At 38.0% G+C, this 19,492-nt stretch overlaps 1 protein-coding gene across 2 annotated transcripts in view; it reads right to left on the bottom strand.

Annotated features, from left to right (window-relative positions):
- The window catches only part of ULK4 (unc-51 like kinase 4), a 381,762-nt gene that overhangs the window by 328,128 nt on the left and 34,142 nt on the right, over positions 1-19,492 (bottom strand). For both annotated transcript variants that reach the window (XM_084619803.1, XM_084619802.1), the window contains exons 9-17: positions 19,309-19,401; positions 18,890-19,011; positions 18,663-18,732; positions 17,285-17,384; positions 14,888-14,992; positions 12,677-12,737; positions 6,043-6,224; positions 4,628-4,674; positions 2,896-2,974 (exon numbers count right to left, since the gene is read on the bottom strand). In XM_084619803.1, coding sequence (XP_084475929.1) covers positions 2,896-2,974; positions 4,628-4,674; positions 6,043-6,224; positions 12,677-12,737; positions 14,888-14,992; positions 17,285-17,384; positions 18,663-18,732; positions 18,890-19,011; positions 19,309-19,401 — 859 coding nt within the window. The remainder of the gene's footprint in view (positions 1-2,895; positions 2,975-4,627; positions 4,675-6,042; positions 6,225-12,676; positions 12,738-14,887; positions 14,993-17,284; positions 17,385-18,662; positions 18,733-18,889; positions 19,012-19,308; positions 19,402-19,492) is intronic.

The raw sequence follows: 19,492 nt of genomic DNA, 5'->3' as shown, positions 1-19,492 counted from the left end.
CAGACTGAAGTCCTCTATTCACTGAACACCACACACGAGCAGTTAAAGATTGAAAATACTATCCCACCCAGGGGAATCTATCTTATCCTGAAGAGACTATTTCTAACGGTAAGGAGATAGATTAAGTCTCTATGCCCATTCAGGGCTTGATCTTGCTCCTATTCAAACCAATGAAAAAGCCCATGTTGACTTTAACCACGTGGATTCAAGCCCTTAAGACCCTGGCCTCTCAGCTAAGATGGTCAAAACAAGTACTAACCAGGGCCACCAGTGTTAGGTTTTGTGATGTGGATAATCATTCTCTAGGAACTGGACTGAGACCAGTCACTTCACATTAGGTGTAGTTTAGATCCCCCAAGATGTTCTGACTGGCTGCAGCCTGTTGTGACACCCCAGCATGCAACTTGCTTCATCAAGACAGCTATCTCAGAGTTCTAACTGAAGTATTAACTGGCTCATAAGGAGACAAGTAAGGGGCATTATTTTTTTAATACAATTCAGAGTACAATTTTGAAAGGGATTATTTTTAATATCTCAAAGGCATAGAATCAAACATCTCAAAACTGTGCCTTACACTTTCGAAAACATCACAACCCCAGCATGAGTTTGTGGTTACAGGTCAACCACAGAGCCGTGCTAGTACGTGCACTCAGCTCACATGGTATCAGTGCAGGAGCTAGCCAATGTCAGTTTGAGGAAAATAAACCAAAAAGTCACAGTATTAAAAAATATATTTTAAAAAGTTACTGGTATTTATGTTCTTTGAAGTCAGACTGTCCAGCTCTGACACTGCTGTGATGACTCAATAGGCACCAATTAGAGCTCTGTAGGTCTAAAGATCTCTGACAGCTTCCTCCTACTCTTCCTCTCCTGAGCCAACCATACTTTGGAAAGTCAACCAGTTCTTTGTACAGTTTAAAATTATTTTAAAATGTATATATTTACAGATTACTTTGAAGACATCAAAATGTTTGCATTGGATTCTGCTAGGATGGTCTCACAATATGTTTATTAAAGCTGAACAATACTTTTAATCTATGGGTGATTGAAAATAAAATTCTTCTTTGGGAAAAAACTTATTTAGAATAATTATCATTAGGGCTAGAGTAGCAAACATATATACAAGCTGGAGATGAATGTTCATGAAAGACATTTTCCCAGCTAGTCTACCAGAAATATTAAAAATAATCTGATCCACATACCAGATGGCTCTGGAAATGACAATAGCTCTTCAGTTTGAACATGCCCCAGTTCAGTAGTTTGTCCGGGGTCCAATCGCTTAATGGTTGCTGTGTGGAATTCATCCATACTCTCAAATCTATGGGCTTTTTGAGTTTATATGGAAGATTACCAGAATGGGACACAGTCTGGGCAAAAAGCAGTATTAGCTCAGTGCAACAACTGCTCAATTTCTTCGTTTAAACTCACTTAATGGAAGTATGCTTCATGAGTGTTTGTTATTCCACACTTTCCATGGGATAACATATCTGCTATACTAATTTGATGGGAAATGGCTGGCCAATATTTAATAATATTCTACTGGATGTAAAGATTTCCTAGGCAAATACCTGAAAACAAAAACTGTATGTGTATCTTGGAACTATCCTTTAATGTCTCGCTTCATTAAAATAATAACAGGAAACATTGCCACATCTGAGAGAAAGAAGTTAAAGGTGACACTGACATTGCAACCTGGAATTCAGGTAGGATGCAGCTGGTAACAGTGTAAGCTTCTGAAGTAATCTAGAGTCTTTCCCCTATTTCTGATGTGTGATTTTAAAATATATTGCCAGGAATTGTGGAATAAGATTCCAGATTATCCAGTAGAATTCTCATCTTTCTCAGAAGATGAACACACGTCACAAAATGCTATATCAAGATAATTATTATAATTATAGATAATAATGAAATGATTATGCACAATGTTCTGTATGGTGCATCCAGAAGAAGGCACCTGGAATAAAAAAAATAAACTATGAAAACTGTAGTGCTACATATGTAGTTAGCTATTGATTAACCAACGACTGCGTGTGCCTAAAGTACTAAAACTCTCTCCTAAAGCCAGATCCGTATACAGAGGATGTGTATTTGTGTTAGGAGAAATTTTAGCAGCTGTGCTGTTCATGTGCTGATGTCCACTGAATATAGGAGCTATGCATGAAAATCTCTTCAGTTGTTAATTTCACTGTTTTGTAGAAATCTCATCAACCTTAAACACTTTAGATAAACATGAATGATTGGCTGCCACCAAGTTCAGGAGTTTTGTGTACATGTGCCATATGCAAATAGTAAAATTAAAATGAAATGTGATTAAGTCATGTCAGCTAACCATCAGTATGTGAAAATTTATAAAAGATTCAAGTGGTATGGAATAAAAACATTTGTTTGTTCTCCGTACTAAATAATTTTCCCCTGTAATATTATGTTCTAGAATGGGTGGTGGAATGTCAAACTGAGTCCCATTCCTACATCCTTTTTCCAGAATTTAGTTATCAAATTTATTTTGCTTTCTTTAAAACAATAGTAATAATAATTATCTTTGAGGATAACTGACTATACAGAAATCCATCATATATTTTTACATTATTCCAAAATTCAGTAAAGAAGTGTTGTGATAGCCTAGCAACAAATACCTGCAAAACTGAGTTTCTGAAAAAGGCTGTAAATATTGCAGTTCTGCCAAAATATATTTGGAACAACCACAAGAATAGCATAAATATATTACAACATGGATGTGTACGTTTAGCTGATAGGATGCACTGTATGCCCATTTTCACATTTGGGGGGAAATAAAGCAGAGTTCAACAAAAGCTGTGAAAATTTCTGAGTTTGCGAATAAAAATATCGATAGTCTTCTGAATTTTTGGCAACTTAAATAATCAAAAGGTAACTTACTTCAGTAACAGGTACATTTTCTTTAAGTTCAGTTGTATGCAATGCTAGTAAAGCAATCACCCTGGCTATTTTGGCACGTCTGTGAATTAAATACATTTGTTAGCTTCATGAAAAAAATTAAAATTTGAAAAAGAAAAAAAAAAGATCAGACAAGTTCAAGATCCTACTTATTTATAACGGTGTATTGTACACAGTGAGTACAACAGAGGTGGGCAAACTGCGGTCCATGAGACTATCCTGCCTGGCCCCTGCCCTGCTGTCTTACCTCCCCCGCAGCCCCCAGCTCGCCGTGTTGCCAGCGCTCTGGGTGGCAGGGCTGTGAGCTCCTGCCAGGCAGCGTGTCGGCATGGCTGGCTCCAGCTCTGAGTAGCATTGTAAGGGGGCGGGGAGGTTGGCTAAGGGGTAAGAGTCCCGGGGGGGCAGTCGGATAGGCGTGGGAGTCCTGGGTGGCCTGTCAAGGGACGGGGGGGGTTGGATAGGGGGTGGGGTCAGGAGACAAGGAGCAGGGCAGTGGTTGGATGGTTCGGAGGTTCTGAGGGTGGCAGTCAGAGGGCGGGAAGTGGGAGGGGGCAGATAGGGGGCGGGGACTGTTTGGGGAGGCATAGCTTTCCCTACCCGGCCCTCCATACAGTTTTGGAACCCCGATGTGGCCCTCAGGCCAAAACGTTTGCCCACCCCTGGTGTACAATATGTGTATTGTACACAAAGTGTATAGTGCTAAGTGTATGCAGTTTTGAAGCATAATTTTACATTAACAAAAGCCCAGAATTTTTTCTTAGATACGTTATCCATTGCCCTTTAAAATGGCATTTTATTTCAGTAGCTCAATTGATTATGACTTCGGCAATTACCTGTGCAAAATGTCATGATTCTCCCCTGCGTACAATAAAGTGTACGTTACTATGAATATTACCTAAATTATTCATTAATCACACTCATCTACATTTGTTTAAAATACAGAAAAGCCATCATAAATCATTTTTAATCTTTGACTCCAGTTGTCAAAATAGATTCCAATGCCAGAAATGAAGTGCATGTCAGAAAATTAACTCTAGATAAGAGAGTTAAAACTACCATTTTAAAAATAAGGAATTTAAAAAAATCAAGCTTTCTATAAAATAACCAGCAGAGGGCATTATTCCATTATAATTTTTGACAGGATTGCTTCAAAGAAACTCTCTGTTATTATGGATATTATACTTAGTTAGAGCAGGGGTTGGTTTGTTTGGGGATTTTTAATACACTACATCATAAACTACATTATAGAATTTGTAGATGTAATTCCAGATCCTTTATTTTTTCTACTCAGTTTTGCGTATTATTGTTGAGAGATTTATTCAGGAATATAAATTTTAACAGCACATCCAATTTGCAAAAGAAATTGAAAAAGATGTTAAGTTATTCTTCCTTTATATAAATATCATTAATTAAATCTAATGAGGCAACTCTTAGAATACATTTATTATTTATAAAATAAGTAAAATCACCAACCGAAAGTTGAAATTGGTAGTGGCTAAAATGTAACAGATCTTATTAGGCTTGAGGTACTAAAGAAATTCAAATCAGAACACATACAGTTATATTATGTGATGTCTGTGATCATTCCTCTTTCAAGGTAAACCACAGCAGAATTGACATGGCATAAACAAATGCTTAAAGTATGCCCTATAAAATATTCAGCAACAATCAGCATTTGAATAAATTCATTTGTAATAAGTTGTTTGTTACTTACATATCCCAATTTGAAGCTGCCCGCAACTGTTGTATTAACAACGGGAACTAGAATAAGGAATAGATAAATATACATTTTTATTTCTCAAAAAATTCCCTATTCACGTATGAGTATATAGATATACGTCTTATGAAAATACATAAGATTTTTTTTAAAATGTCTATTTTGTACTCTGACTACAAAAGACCTTGGGTGCCGTTCAAAATCCATTGACTCAAAAGGATGTATTGACAGTTTGGAAAAAATCTTCAAAGTTTATGTTCCTAACGTTTAAAAAAAAAAAGTGAGAAATTTTTTGAAGCTTTGCTTAAAAATATATTCACCAGATAAAAATAAATATATACTAGAAAAATTGTGATCTGCCAACACACACAAAGGTAAACACACAAATGGCTATTCATCTGAACTAAACAAACCAAACAACCAGCTTACAAATTCTACGTTACTCTGCAATACAATTGTTTTGGCTAATATCAAGTCTAGTATCAACTGAGTATTCAACACACCATCTGTCAGGACTGTTTCCAGCCCTCACACAGACTCTATGATCTAATATGTGTCTGTCCCCAACTGTTATGATCTTATTTAGTCTAATGCATGTGTGGGAAAACTCTGCCCTTATTACTCCACTATAATTGCAATGACTTTATTGAGGGCAGAATTTGACTTCAATGGAGTTAGTGGCACACATGTAAATAAGGGGAAATTAGACCATGAATGTTTACCTTCAGTCAAACAAAATAAACTAAAGAAAAAAACCTCAAAATTCAAAGCTGTAAACTTATTTAAAAAGGCAGTTTGTTATAATAATTCTGAGAGTGTGTAGATCACTTCCATAGTTAAAATACAGAGAAGGGAAGTGCAAGCTTTTGCTATTTTTGCATACCCATGACTGAAAAATGAATTATGCCACCACGCAGAGACCAGCAAAACTGATTTCCACATGCAGTTTGTTTCCTTAATGGTTGTATATGTTTTAGAAAACATGTTTACCATCTATAAAGGTATGGTCAAGGAGGATTGTCTAACATTTTGATATGCACATTTTTTTCCAAGAGCAGTTTTCTGTGTTACAGCTTTTATAAATAACAATTTATAGCATCTTAAACATTTCAAGGTGCTATTAATGTTGGAGACAGTTTAAATAATTATTTAATTAACTCTATTAATGTAGCGAATTATAACCAACAAATTCATCTGGAGTCTAAGAGACAGACAATGCTCCATAACTTCTTTTCAAGAAACCTAATTGGTACATTTCATTGCTTTGTCCTTAATTGGCTGTACTGCATGTGTTTTTATACCAACAGGTTCTTAAAATAGAAGTAAAGGGCACCAGTGCTAAAGGCAGCTGACTTTTGCTGCAATGGCTGGTATGTGAACCATGCTGACTCTCCGGGAACTTTACTACTTACCAGCTGTGAGCTGATTAACCTGGTTGCTACTTCCTTGTGGCCAGCCACAGTGCACAGATAGCACAGCAAATTCAATTTAGCTCGTGTTGCCCCTGTGTTCTTCTCAGTGGAGTCAACCAATGAGCACACTTGTTGCAAAAAATCATTCCAGTCCATTTCTTTCAGAGATAATAGCTTCTCAACTGTACACAAAAAATGTCAGCAGCTGTTTAAAAATTATGAATGGACACCTTTGATTTTACTTTTAAATACTAAAATATAGTTATGTCCACATGAACCAAAGTAATTTTAAAACTTTTGGATACAATCACAACTTTGCCTTAATGTCATCGTAAATATCAAAGAATTTAATTTTATTAGAATACAATTATGAGAATTATCAAAAAGACCAAGAGAAAAAAGGGGATATAATACATAACAGATCTATACAAAACTATTTTCAAAGAGCAAAATCCATTAGGTTCTTATTTACAGTTTTCATTTGGTCCTTGCTTAAGTAAACCCACACTGCCTTCCCATGGATTATAGGAAGTGATACTGTCCTCATTCATTCTTTAATTTTTAATCAGATTTCATCAATGGGAGTTTGCCAGAACAACAATAAAGCAAAAATTAAGTAAAAAAGTCTGAGGAATTTGCTCAGAATCACAACTTATTTGAAGCATGTGTGCAGGTATGCATGTGCTTAAACAGTTGTAGCATCAGGGCCTAAGTGACTTGAACAAGAGAGTCAGATCGCAGCTGGGATTAGAATTAATTTCATGACTTTCAAGGAAAATTTCATGACTTTCAAGGAAAGCCATGAAAATTCTTTCATTCCATAGAGCTAAGCAATCCTGTCCATTCCTTGTTGCACCCCTAAAAATATATTTATTTTTGTAAATGGTATCCAGACATTTTCATAGTGAATGTGTTGATTGTTCTTGGCAATATTTAAGGGGACTAATTCTCTTCTGTCTTACACCAATTTTACACTGGGATAACTCCACTGACTTCAAAGAAGGCACTCCTGATTTACACCAGCGTAAGCAGGAAGAGAATCAGACTTTGGGTATTTATTTTAACCTTGATTCTCATCTTTGAAAAGGAAAAGTTTAGCCCTCAGTGTTGATATTCAGCACCAGGCTAAGCATCTTTTTACAAGATATTCTAACACTAGCCAAACAGTTGTTTGCCAGCAAAAATAAAAAACCTGCAAACTATGCTAGTTTTATAGCCTCAAACACAATCGTCCAGTTGTTAAATAAATTATATCCAGCTATTGTATAGCAAATGACACTGGAACCCATTTGTAATGCAGATCAAACTATTCAGCTCCATAGTGAACAGTTTCAAAGTTGGATGCTTAAAGGCAGATACCTCAATCTACATTCAGACACCTAAATAAGCAGCCTGGAATCCAAGAGCTGTTAAGAACCTTTAGTTCCCTTTGAAGAGGCAATGAAAGTTGTGCGTGCTAAGCACCTCTGAACAGCAGATCACTTATTTACATTCATACTGTATTTTGGCAGGTAATATTTCCAACACACCTCTGAACAACATACTAATCCACAGAGACCTTCCTACCAACACTACAAAAGGAAGGATTCTAGGTGGACTCCTCCTGAAGGTCGAAACAACAGACTGGACTTCTACATAGAGTGCTTCCGCCGACATGCACGGGCTGAAATTGTGGAAAAGCAGCATCACTTGCCCCACAACCTCAGCCGTGCAGAACACAATGCCATCCACAGCCTCAGAAACAACTCTGACATCATAATCAAAAAGGCTGATAAAGGAGGTGCTGTCGTCATCATGAATAGGTCGGAATATGAACAAGAGGCTGCTCGGCAGCTCTCCAACACTACTTTCTACAAGCCATTACCCTCTGATCCCACTGGGGGTTACCAAAAGAAACTACACCATTTGCTCAAGAAACTCCCTGAAAAAGCACAAGAACAAATCCGCACAGACATACCCCTGGAACAGCGACTTGGGGTATTCTATCTGCTACCCAAGATCCATAAACCTGGAAATCCTGGGCGCCCCATCATCTCAGGCATTGGCACCCTGACAGCAGGATTGTCTGGCTATGTAGACTCCCTCCTCAGGCCCTACACTACCAGCACTCCCTGCTATCTTCGAGACATCACTGACTTCCTGAGGAAACTACAATCCATCGGTGATCTTCCTGAAAACACCATCCTGGCCGCTATGGATGTAGAAGCCCTCTACACCAACATTCCACACAAAGATGGACTACAATCCGTCAGGAACAGTATCCCCGATAATGTCACGGCAAACCTGGTGGCTGAACTTTGTGACTTTGTCCTCACCCATAACTATTTCACATTTGGGGACAATGTATACCTTCAAATCAGAGGCACTGCTATGGGTACCCGCATGGCCCCACAGTAGGTCAACATTTTTATGGCTGACTTAGAACGCTTCCTCAGCTCTCGTCCCCTAATGCCCCTACTCTACTTGCGCTATATTGATGACATCTTCATCATCATCTGGACCCATGGAAAAGAAGCCCTTGAGGAATTCCACCATGATTTCAACAATTTCCATCCCACCATCAACCTCAGCCTGGTCCAGTCCACACAAGAGATCCACTTCCTGGACACTACAGTGCTAATAAACGATGGTCACATAAACACCACCCTATAATGGAAACCTAGTGACCACTATTCCTACCTACATGCCTCCAGCTTTCACCCAGATCACACCACACGATACATTGTCTACAGCCAAGCTCTACGACACAATCACATTTGCTCCAACCCCTCAGACAGAGACAAACACCTACAAGATCTCTATCAAGCATTCTTACAACTACAATACCCACCTGCTGAAGTGAAGAAACAGATTGATAGAGCCAGAAGAGTACCTGGAAGTCACTTACTACAGGACAGGCCCAACAAAGAAAATAACAGAACGCCACTAGCCAGCACCTTCAGCCCCCAGCTAAAACCTCTCCAACGCATCATCAAGGATCTACAACCTATCCTGAAGGGTGACCCATCACGCTCACAAATCTTGGGAGACAGGCCAGTCCTTGCCTACAGACAGCCCTCCAACCTGAAACAACCAGCAACCACACACCACACAACAGAACCACTAACCCAGGAACCTATCCTTGCAACAAAGCCCGTTGCCAACTGCGTCCACATATCTATTCAGGGGATACCATCATAGGGCCTAATCACATCAGCCACACTATCGGAGGCTCATTCACCTGCACATCTGCCAAATGTGATATATGCCATCATGTGCCAGCAATGTCCCTCTGCCATGTACATTGGTCAAACTGGACAGTCTCTACATAAAAGAATAAATGGACACAAATCAGATGGCAAGAATTATAACATTCATAAACCAGTCGGAGAACACTTCAATCTCTCTGGTCACTCGATCTCTGACCTAAAAGTCACAATATTACAACAAAAAGACTTCAAAAACAGACTCCAACGAGACACTGCTGATTTGGAATTAATTTGCAAACTGGATACAATTAACTCAGGTTTGAATAGAGACTGTGTAATGACTCATCCACTCCCAAAGTAAAACTATTTCCCCCATGTTTATTCGCCCCCCCCTCCCCCCGTTCCTCAGACATTCTTGTTTAACTGCTGGAAATGGCCCACCTTGATTCTCACTACAAAAGGTTTTCTTCCCCCCCATCACTCCCTACCCCCGCTCTCCTGCTGGTAATAGCTCATCTTAAGTGATCACTCTCCTTACAGTGTGTATGATAACACCCATTTTTTCATATTCTGTGTGTATATAAATCTCCTCACTGTATTTTCCACTGAATGCATCTGATGAAGTGAGCTGTAGCTCACGAAAGCTTATGCTCAAATAAATTGGTTAGTCTCTAAGGTGCCACAAGTACTCCTTTTTCTTTTTGCGAATACAGATTAACACGGCTGCTATTCTGAAACCTGTCTACCTTTAATCACCCAAGTGTGAAAACTTTGAACTATGACTTTATCCTACAGAAAGTATTTGTTGCTGTTTGGGGCCAAGGGATACTATATTACAACAAAATCACTGCTCAATATATGGATCATACCAAACGGAACAGAATCTTACATTATTCCTCATTCCCTACTCCCACCATAAAGAGCTGAGAAGGAAAAATTTACGAGGGCGAGATGCCACCAGAATTCCAAAAGGAACATATTTTTGGCTGAAATTCATCTTCAAACATAATATATTTTAACAATACCTCCGTAAATAGACCAAAAGGAAATAGTCCAAAGGAACTAGTATTACTTTCCTGATAACAATCAGCCTTTTGTTTTTTTATAAAAAACTTCACTTGATGCCAAAAACAAAAAACAAAACAAAAAAACCCACAACCCTCCCCCCCACAAAAAACCCCAACAACCCCAAACCCCAACAATACTGGGCATTAGGAGCATTTCACAATTATAGGTAGGACTTGTAGTGCCATCTTTTGTTATGGTTCAGCAACTCTTCCCATCATAAGACCCTTATTAGTTGCAAAGCTTTAAAGCATTTGGGCTGAAATCTTCCATGCCAGGTATCTGCCTGGAAAATGTCTGCCAAAACAGTTCAACCCTTTCCAAGAATGTTTTGCCCATGTTAAGAAATTCTGGCAACCTTTTAAAAAGTGTAGTACCTCCATGCTTTGGAGCAGGGACTTGAAATGGGTCAGGGATGTGACTTTTGCTGTCCATGAAAATCCATCCAAATATTATCAAATTAGAAACCTTTGAAAACTCTCAGTTTTCACATGCTCAGTAGAGGTTTCTTTAATTTTAGCAGCTAAAAATCTCCAAAGATTCCAACCTCACTGCACATGCTCTCGTCTCTCATAGCTTCTATTGCTCACCAGAATGCACATTCACCATCCCTGAAGAGCAAGTGAGCATTTGCCAGTCCAATAAAAACAGGAATGAAGCTGGACTTTCCCTGTAACTGCTACTCTGGGGCAGGGTGGGGACAAGCAGGGAGTGTCTCTCCTGTGCTCTCAGAGACCCTTCTTGCTGGCACCTTGGCAGCATGGAGGAGCAAGCTGCCTAATCTGATTTGAGTAAGGACAAGAGCTAGACTGAGGATGGGGGAAAAGAATAGATTGAGACAAGGAGTCTAGTGAGACTGGAACTAGAGGGTGGGAAGAGAAACTGTTACTGGCAGCTCTCTAGGGGAAGAGGCTGGGACTAGCTGGTCAATGAAACAGACTGGGACCGGGGGGGCGGGGAACAAAGGCTCAGAACAGTTGAGCAAGGAGACACAGATGATGAGGAAAATGGGGGGAGGAACTGGGAGTCAGTTGTTTGTGAGTGAGAGCGCTGATCAAAATGACAAGCCAGGAGATGGGGAGGACTGGGACTGGCTGAAAAACAGGACTGGGAGTAAGAAACAGAGCAGGGGGAAAACTGGATGAAGAGCCCAGAGGGGGAGACTGGGAGTTGGTGGGGGGCTGGAGGGAAGCATAAAATCAGGTCCAATGAAGAGTCAGGAGGGAAGAAACTGGGACTGAAAAGAATAGTATATGATTGTGTAATTATAGACTCTATTGTAATGCATACGCACAAGTGGACTGAATTAAAGTTGCACAGGTAACCTTAATTCTGTCATTTCATAAGTTTCAAGTGCTTGACTTTGGAACCCTAATAGTATTTTTAACATTTTTAACTTGGTTTTCATATGTAATTCATACTTAATTTTCCCTAACATCTGACTGTGTTCTGCGAATAAATTTGATGCAACTAGAGTAAAAAACCCTTGTATAGTGAATTTCTGTAGTTAAGTCATTGAATCATGCAGTTCACTGTAAAGGGATGAACTTTTTCGCCCTAGATTTAACAGCATAAAAAGACACGGAGCTGAGTCACATGTGATCAGGCTCTCATACACTCCAGCTGTCTGCTGGAAAATGTTGGGACTTTGATCAGCACAGTTGAACACACTAACTCCCAAACCCTGGGAGAGTCCCATCCAAGATTTTCAAAAGGACAGGCTTCAAAGTCCTTATGGAGCCATCTAAATAAAGTGATCTGATTTTCAAAAGTCTAAGCAATTCCAAATGGAGAGAGTTATTCCACAAAAAACATACATATTGTATTCATTTATTTCCTAAAGGTTTTAAATAAAAAATTAATCAATGTCAGAAGCAACTAAAGTTGTCCATAGCTTTAGTATAATGACTGGATTTGAGTGCTTATTTTTTTGGTTTGCTATTTTCTAAATAGGGCCTAATAAGTCTTGCTTTCTTGTAGGCTGAGCTCTGCAACCCATGAATAATACATTCTCTTTGAAATCGGTATAAACACAATAGAAAATGATCTCAAATTTTCTTTCAAACATTTAGCATTTAATATAACAAACTACATTGTAAAACAATTACCAATTCTTCCTCGAATATATGCATGAGATTCATTATCACCTAGACAAAAACAACAAGGAGTCCCGTGGCATCTTAAAGACTAACAGATATATTTGAGCATAAGCTTTCGTGGGTAAAAATCTCACTTCTTCAGATGCACTAGGAAAGTTATGAATTGCAATCAACGGGAAACTATTCAGATGGAAAATTATGAAGAAAATGAAAACATGTTATGTAAGTATGTGCTATCATGTGAAGCACTTACACATTTTATCAACTTCATCAGGACTGTACCTGAATGTGCCGGTATATGTAACATTTTCAAGTCAAATCTAACTGGTGCTTGTTTCATTATCTGGAAAAAACAAAATAGAAAAAACAGTGATTTTTTAAAAGCATTTGTAAATGTCTTTAAAGTAGAGAAACATATAAACACAGACACAGATAGACAAAAATATATTTGGCACATACACCCAATACAAGCCACTCCCACCATTATAATTTAAGTGTCAATGAGCCACAGGCCTAGAACCCAGGCCCACAAGGTTCATGAGAGCAGTCACGCTCCACAGCCTACCTAGCAGCCTGCTATCAGTAGCTTACCTGAGACCCATGTAGCCCAGCCCCAGTGTGAGGCACCACCCTGGAGGTCCAACTGGCAGAGTCCCAAAGCAGCTGATTGCCTGCCCACACCACCCCCCTCCGGAAGGCCATACCCAAGTGCTGTCAAACTGGGCCACCTTTCTCCAATTGATGTCAGCCATCTTTGATGACCTTCACCAAGCTCAAACAGGGCCAGGCTGCTCACAACTGGACAGCCCCCGCAACATCCATGGCCTACAGTGTTTATTAGGCTTCACAAACTTCTACCAGAGGTTCATTTAGAATTTTCCAAAAGACAAGCCAAGCCCTTTACTGCCATACTCCAGAAAAACATGCAGTTCCATTGGTCACCCAAGGCCCAGCACATATTCAAGCAGTCAAAGCTTGCCTTCACCACAGCTCCAGAACTGGCCCACCCAGGTGCAATTCAAGCTTTCGTTGTGGAAGCAGATGTCTTCAGTATGTCAATCAGGGGAGTCCTATCCCAAAGGCAAATACTGCACCACATCACCTACTACTTGAGGAAGCTCACCCATACTGAGAAAAACAACAAGATCTTTGACAAGAGCTCCTGGCAATTAAAATCACCTTTGAAGAGCAGCAACGCTACTTGGAAAGGGCCCACCATCAGGTCCAAGTGTTCACTGACCATAAGAACCAGAGTTCCTGCACATGGCCAAGTCCCTAAACCAACAACAGTTCCAGTGCCCTATTCTTCTCCTGGTTAAACTTTACCATGACCAACTGCCCAGAAACAGCAAGGCCAACACCTTGTCCCAAAGATATGGCTCTGACCCATGAGGTCCCAGTTTGGAATCCAAATTACAGTGTATGCATCTCACTGTTTCCATGTCCATATCGAATCAATTCATTGGGGAAAAAAAAAAATCAGCCAAGTGTTTTCCTCAATAACCTCTCTTATTTATATTGGCCAAAACCAGAGTTCCCACTGAAGGCAGAAGCAGATTTTTAAAATTCACAGTTAACATTAGGCTTGATTAACTACCAGAGATTGTAGAAAACTCTGCTGAAGAAGTATCATGTCCTTTTATTCCCTGGTGTTTTACCTGAAAGTAATATTTACCTGGCAAACTGCTCTCAAACAAATGGTGGAGTCAAAGTTTTGGTAAAAGAAATTTTTTCCAGGAAAATGTCTCAGACTTGACAAAAAAAGGCCAGGCTCTGTCATGAGAAAAAAAACAAACCAAACCAAACCCTACCTGATCATTAAATGTCACCTGCTCCTGGGCCTATCATGGTACACAGCAGGATATTTTGGACTGGCCTACACTTGAGTTTAAACCAGGTTAACTAGAATCATGTTTAAGTGGCCTTAACTGGAAAGATGCTAACACAGTTTCCCTGGCCAGTGAATTCATGGATGAAATGCACTATCAAAGACAAAACAGAGACAAATGGACAGTGTGAAAATCTAAATCCTAGTGTAAAAGGATTAGTATCCAGTGAGAAGACACCTACCTCTACAAAGTTTAATTTTAACAGGCATACCTATAAATAAATATCTGTCATGACTATATGTTACTAGAGTTTAATAAGTGAATGCAAGATATCAAAAGGTAAATCTGTAAGGGCACCGAATGCAACATTTAGTAGCTTCCATTAATTATGGGAAACCCTTTCAGATTAATATTTGATCCCCAGATAAATCAGTTCTCCATACTGATTGTATAATAGGGCCATAAAAACTGCAGAAATCTTGTCAAAAGAATTAGCAGTTGACTGGGTGGAGCAATAAAGGAAAGGGAAAAAAAGAGAACAATAAAGGCAATGAGAACAATAAAGGAAAGGAAAAGAGTGGTTGCCCCATTTAAAGATTTATTTGTGCAATACACAGCACAGCAAGTTCCTTAATCTACTCTTTAGTATTTTACTTTGCCATACCTTTGGATTGTCAAGAATAGGAGTTACAAAAAGGTCTGACTCTGTGTAGATGAGCTCTTTCATCTTGGACTCCATGTCCTGCTGGCTTGAGTGTCCATTTTTACCCTAGAACAACAACAAAAATACAGTAGTCAGGTTTGTAAGAAAACTTTTCAAAATTTTTTGCAGCAATATTTCTTTTAAACATTACCAAACTGCATTGTATGGATAACACAAATACTCAGTGTTTGTATTATTTGCTTTATGGTAGTGAATAGATTCCTTAACTAAGATCAGGTCCCACTGTGGTGGGCACTATACGAACATACAGTAAGAGAAAGATGCTGATCTAATAGAAATAGACTAGTCGGACAAAGGGTGCTGAGACAAAAAGAGATTACGTGACTTGCCCAAGTCCTAAAAGTCTTTCCAGAATCAGGGCCTTATATTCATTATCCCCACCCCAGTTACTGCTGCATATTCTATTACCATATTTTTTTTTAAAAAATTCCCACCAACTTACAGACACACTTTTCCTAAATCTCATATGAAAGAACAGGTATTTACATGCCAATTATATGGTTTATGCATCTCTCGAACAGTAGCATAGCTGGGGGGGACCGGGGCAGCGGCCGCTCCCCCACCGAGCAGAAGTGACGCCTTTTTATTCTTTGGAGTTTTTTCTTACTCAGTGAACATGTTTTGTATGGACAATGCCCATTTCTTTATCTGGTACATCTTTTTAATGTTCATGGGGGTGGGGGGTATTTATACACCCCACCATACCCAATTACCAACACCACAATTTTGCCAAAATGTATTCAGGTGCTTAACTTTATACACTGTGAATAGTCCCATTCAGGGTCAGTGTGAATAAATCTTTGAAGGATTATAGCCCAAGATTTCAACAGCCTTTTTAAAAATAAAGAAAAGGAAATTGGGAACTTACAATCAACAGTTATATAAATGTTTAGATTAACATCATCATGGTCTCTAAAATCACATTTAAATCTAATCCTTTTATTTTATGAGACAATCTGTGGTAATTACCAGTGTTTTGAGTAAACATACTCTTGGGAAAGAATAGCAACTCCAATTTTCTCATAAATGTCAAATGCAGTTGGATGAATAAAACTATCAGCTGTGTTTTATGATCGTAATTAAAATATTAACATATTCCTTTTGAGCAGCAAAGGTCGATAAGTAAAAATAAAAATCAATTTATTTCAGACATAGCTACATGTTTGTTTTAAAAAAAACAAAACTGTTCATCAAAAAAACAAAACCAAACCCTGTAACTTAAAAGTTAATATTGCAACATTAAGTTAAAAACAAAAAACAGAAAATATAAGTATCAAGAAAAAACAGCTTTTAAAATCCCCACCTTTTAAAAGTCATACAAAATGAGAAAATAGGATAAGGTACATGAAATTTTGAGTAGTCTTACAATTTATATATTTTGTAAGAAATATCTACATATGTGAAAATTAACATTAGACTTTCCAGTAATAACCTTAACACTAACTCCTATTTCTTCCCCCACCCCACGCAATGCAGTTACTCGCTAATGTGTTTAATAAGTATTGTATGTTACACAAAAAGACTAGTATAAAAATAGCACATTATACTTCTATCAAACTATTTTAGAAATTTTACATACTATAACATAAGGTATATCAGTTCTATATACACAAAACAGTGATCTTTCTGCAATAGCGATACTACAGAATTAACTAAAATGTTAGTATTCTGAAATTGAAAGAGGTGTGTGCAATACGCCTTAAAGATACAGTTTCTGTAGTCTGGTGCAACTGAATTTAGTTACTGTAACAGATACATTAGTCCTCTTTCCACTGAAGATGTGTTACACCATCTTCTTATAACTCAGAACTTGAACTATTACATTTCTTGAGAGCTATGTCTTACAGGTCAGAGTTAAGACTGTTCTTGAAATATCTACTGTTAATTTTCATACATGCGGGAGTTTTTTTAGATAATGTATCAACTGTAACAATATTGAAACTTTCTTTATATTACCTTATCTTTTCTCAATGTAAAATTTTTTAATTTTTTTTTTAAACTATAACACTCCTGGTAATAATTTTTGAATGTTTGTGTAACATTCTACAGTAACATTACCCTTTTTATTTAATTAATTTATGTCTTGGTCTGGCAATCTCTTATTTCTCTTAATTAGAGGGCAACAGACGCTGAGCTCCCAAATTTTGGGCTAGTCCGGGGCAATTTTGGCCCCTGCTGTAATGAACAGCTGCCCTGAGAACTGATCTTAAAATTCAGTAAATGTGTAGGTTTGGGGATTTTTTGTTTTTAATTTGAAGGGGGAAAGGAGTGCCCAGCTGGCTTTATAATGGAATCCAGGATGAAATCGTAACTATGGAAATATTACAATCTCCTCACCTTTGCCAAACGTAAAGTTCTTTGTGCCGAATTCTGAGTTAAGGCAGCAGTAGCACTACTCATTTCTACTGCAGTGCTAGTCCTCGGAGTGGGACGAGAGCTGAGAGACAGGAGACAAAAATGAAAGAAGAGTGCCGATTAACTTTCATGGATTACACAACATATTCAGGATTATGAAACCTCTACGTAATTCCCATTTGTGTGGGGAAAGCGTCAAGGCTGACAGGCAGAATATTTGTTCCATCAACCCAATATATACTTCCTGTTTTTAAATCTCCCGTAATAGTTTGTTGTTTTTTTCCGCACCATCAACCCTCCAAACCAAAGGATGTAGTCATATTAAAATCCCATCTCCTAAATGTGAGGAGTCACCAAACAATATCTCAAGGTGATTAACTTGCTGGATTGCAATGCACTTTACACTGTTCTTCCATTCTCACTGATGGCTGTTTAGAGCTGGGAAGCATTGAAACTGACAAGTATCCTGACGGTTTTTGTATTCATTCTTTTCATTTTCAAAATGCTGTTTGTTCATAAAATTTTTTCAGAGTCACCGAGAAGATTAGGAAGACACACAAGGAGAGACCAGGGTGTTGTGATAAAAAACAGATTCAGTACTGAATTCATTATTGGTAGATTAACCAAGCAAGGTGTTTGGATTTTACTCCAATGTAATCCTTGCTTTGGACAGATCTTTCTGCTACATTAGTGAATGGTGAGGGAGGGCTGTTTTTAAACAAGCAAGTGTCTGCTTCATGTGGACAGAAACTAAGGCTCTTATATCAAAAATGAATCTCTCCTGCCTTGAGGCAAATGCAAAAAACCACACACAATAGGCCCTCACCAACTAAAACTCATTGTTTCCATTTTTATTTAATGGCTCCTGTGGCACATTGCACAAATAGCACACATAGCGACTGATAGCCTATGCAGCACAACTGACAGGTCTTTGCAGGCACTATTTGTTGGCCTGGCTGAAACTGCAAGCTTCAGACCCTCCACCCTATTAAGCAATTTTGAATTGCTTCTTAAATGGTAAAGATCATTTGTGCATACGTAAAACAAGAAAAGAATAAAAGTAATGAATAACAGAAAAACCTAAATTTTTCTAATCCTGTTTAGCAGAACAGCCCAGAGATTACAAGATATTGCTATGAAAAACAGTAAAATACAGCAATATTTAAATTGTGGGCTACAACATCTCGAGGGTTTCTTTAACTATCTAAACACAATTTTCCCTACAGAATCATGAGACAATCTGCTTGCATAAAAATACTGCATTTCAGCCTGTGCTCTTTTAATTAAAAAATAATACATCTAAGAAGATACTCCATACATTTTTTCATTTCTAGTTTAATTGCTCTGTAGTTTATCATACCTAAGAAGAAATATGGACTCATTTGATTCACCACCAGGGGCGCTTTTAGGCCGCAATTCAGATGGATTTTCTGTTAAAAACAAAACAAAAAACATGGAACTCACTAATTTAAAGATTATGAGGAATAAAATTTATGGAACAGACATACTGCTGGGATTACGAGGTTGATCGGATTTACAGAACACACTCATTTGAAATGAGACAATAATAGCAATACATAATCTTACCTAGTTTGAAAGATTTATTAAGTTGTTTATTATCTGCTCTTGAGGATGACATGTCATTCGAATTTTTGTGGGTATCCAATGAGTCCTTGGTATCTCTAGATGCAAACAACTCCATGTTTTCACTGTTGTTTAATAAGAGATGCTAGTTAGATACTAGTTACTTAACATCCTTCAAAAATCAATACTATAGTGTTTTTATATTTGCACTAGTGTTCGCATCAGTGATAGATAAGTTTCAAGAGACAAGATTCAAGATACAATACTTGCATAGCACAAATGTAACAAAATTTTAAAAACATTTTTCTAAATTAAAAGAAAAATACAAATAATGACCAGAAAACAGTTTTTTTAATAGTACAAAAGGATATTTGTCTCCTTATATTTATTATAAAATGTTATTTTCACTGAACATATTGTACCTTGAGCTTATGTCCTGGCTGTTTGTGGAATCATCATATCTGCTGAAAGCATCTTTCCAGAATGGATGCTGTAACAGGTCTGTCCAGTTCAATCTTTGTAATACAATAGAATAAAGAGAGCCTGAAACAGCACTACAATACAGTGCCATGATTTAATATTCTATGAATTTCTCAGTGACTGGCA

Source organism: Lepidochelys olivacea, assembly GCF_965140295.1.
Source record: "Lepidochelys olivacea isolate rLepOli2 genome assembly, chromosome: 2".
NCBI lineage: Eukaryota > Metazoa > Chordata > Testudines > Cheloniidae > Lepidochelys > Lepidochelys olivacea.
The sequence above is the reverse complement of the archived record's forward strand: the minus strand, read 5'-3'. Positions and strand labels throughout refer to the sequence as shown.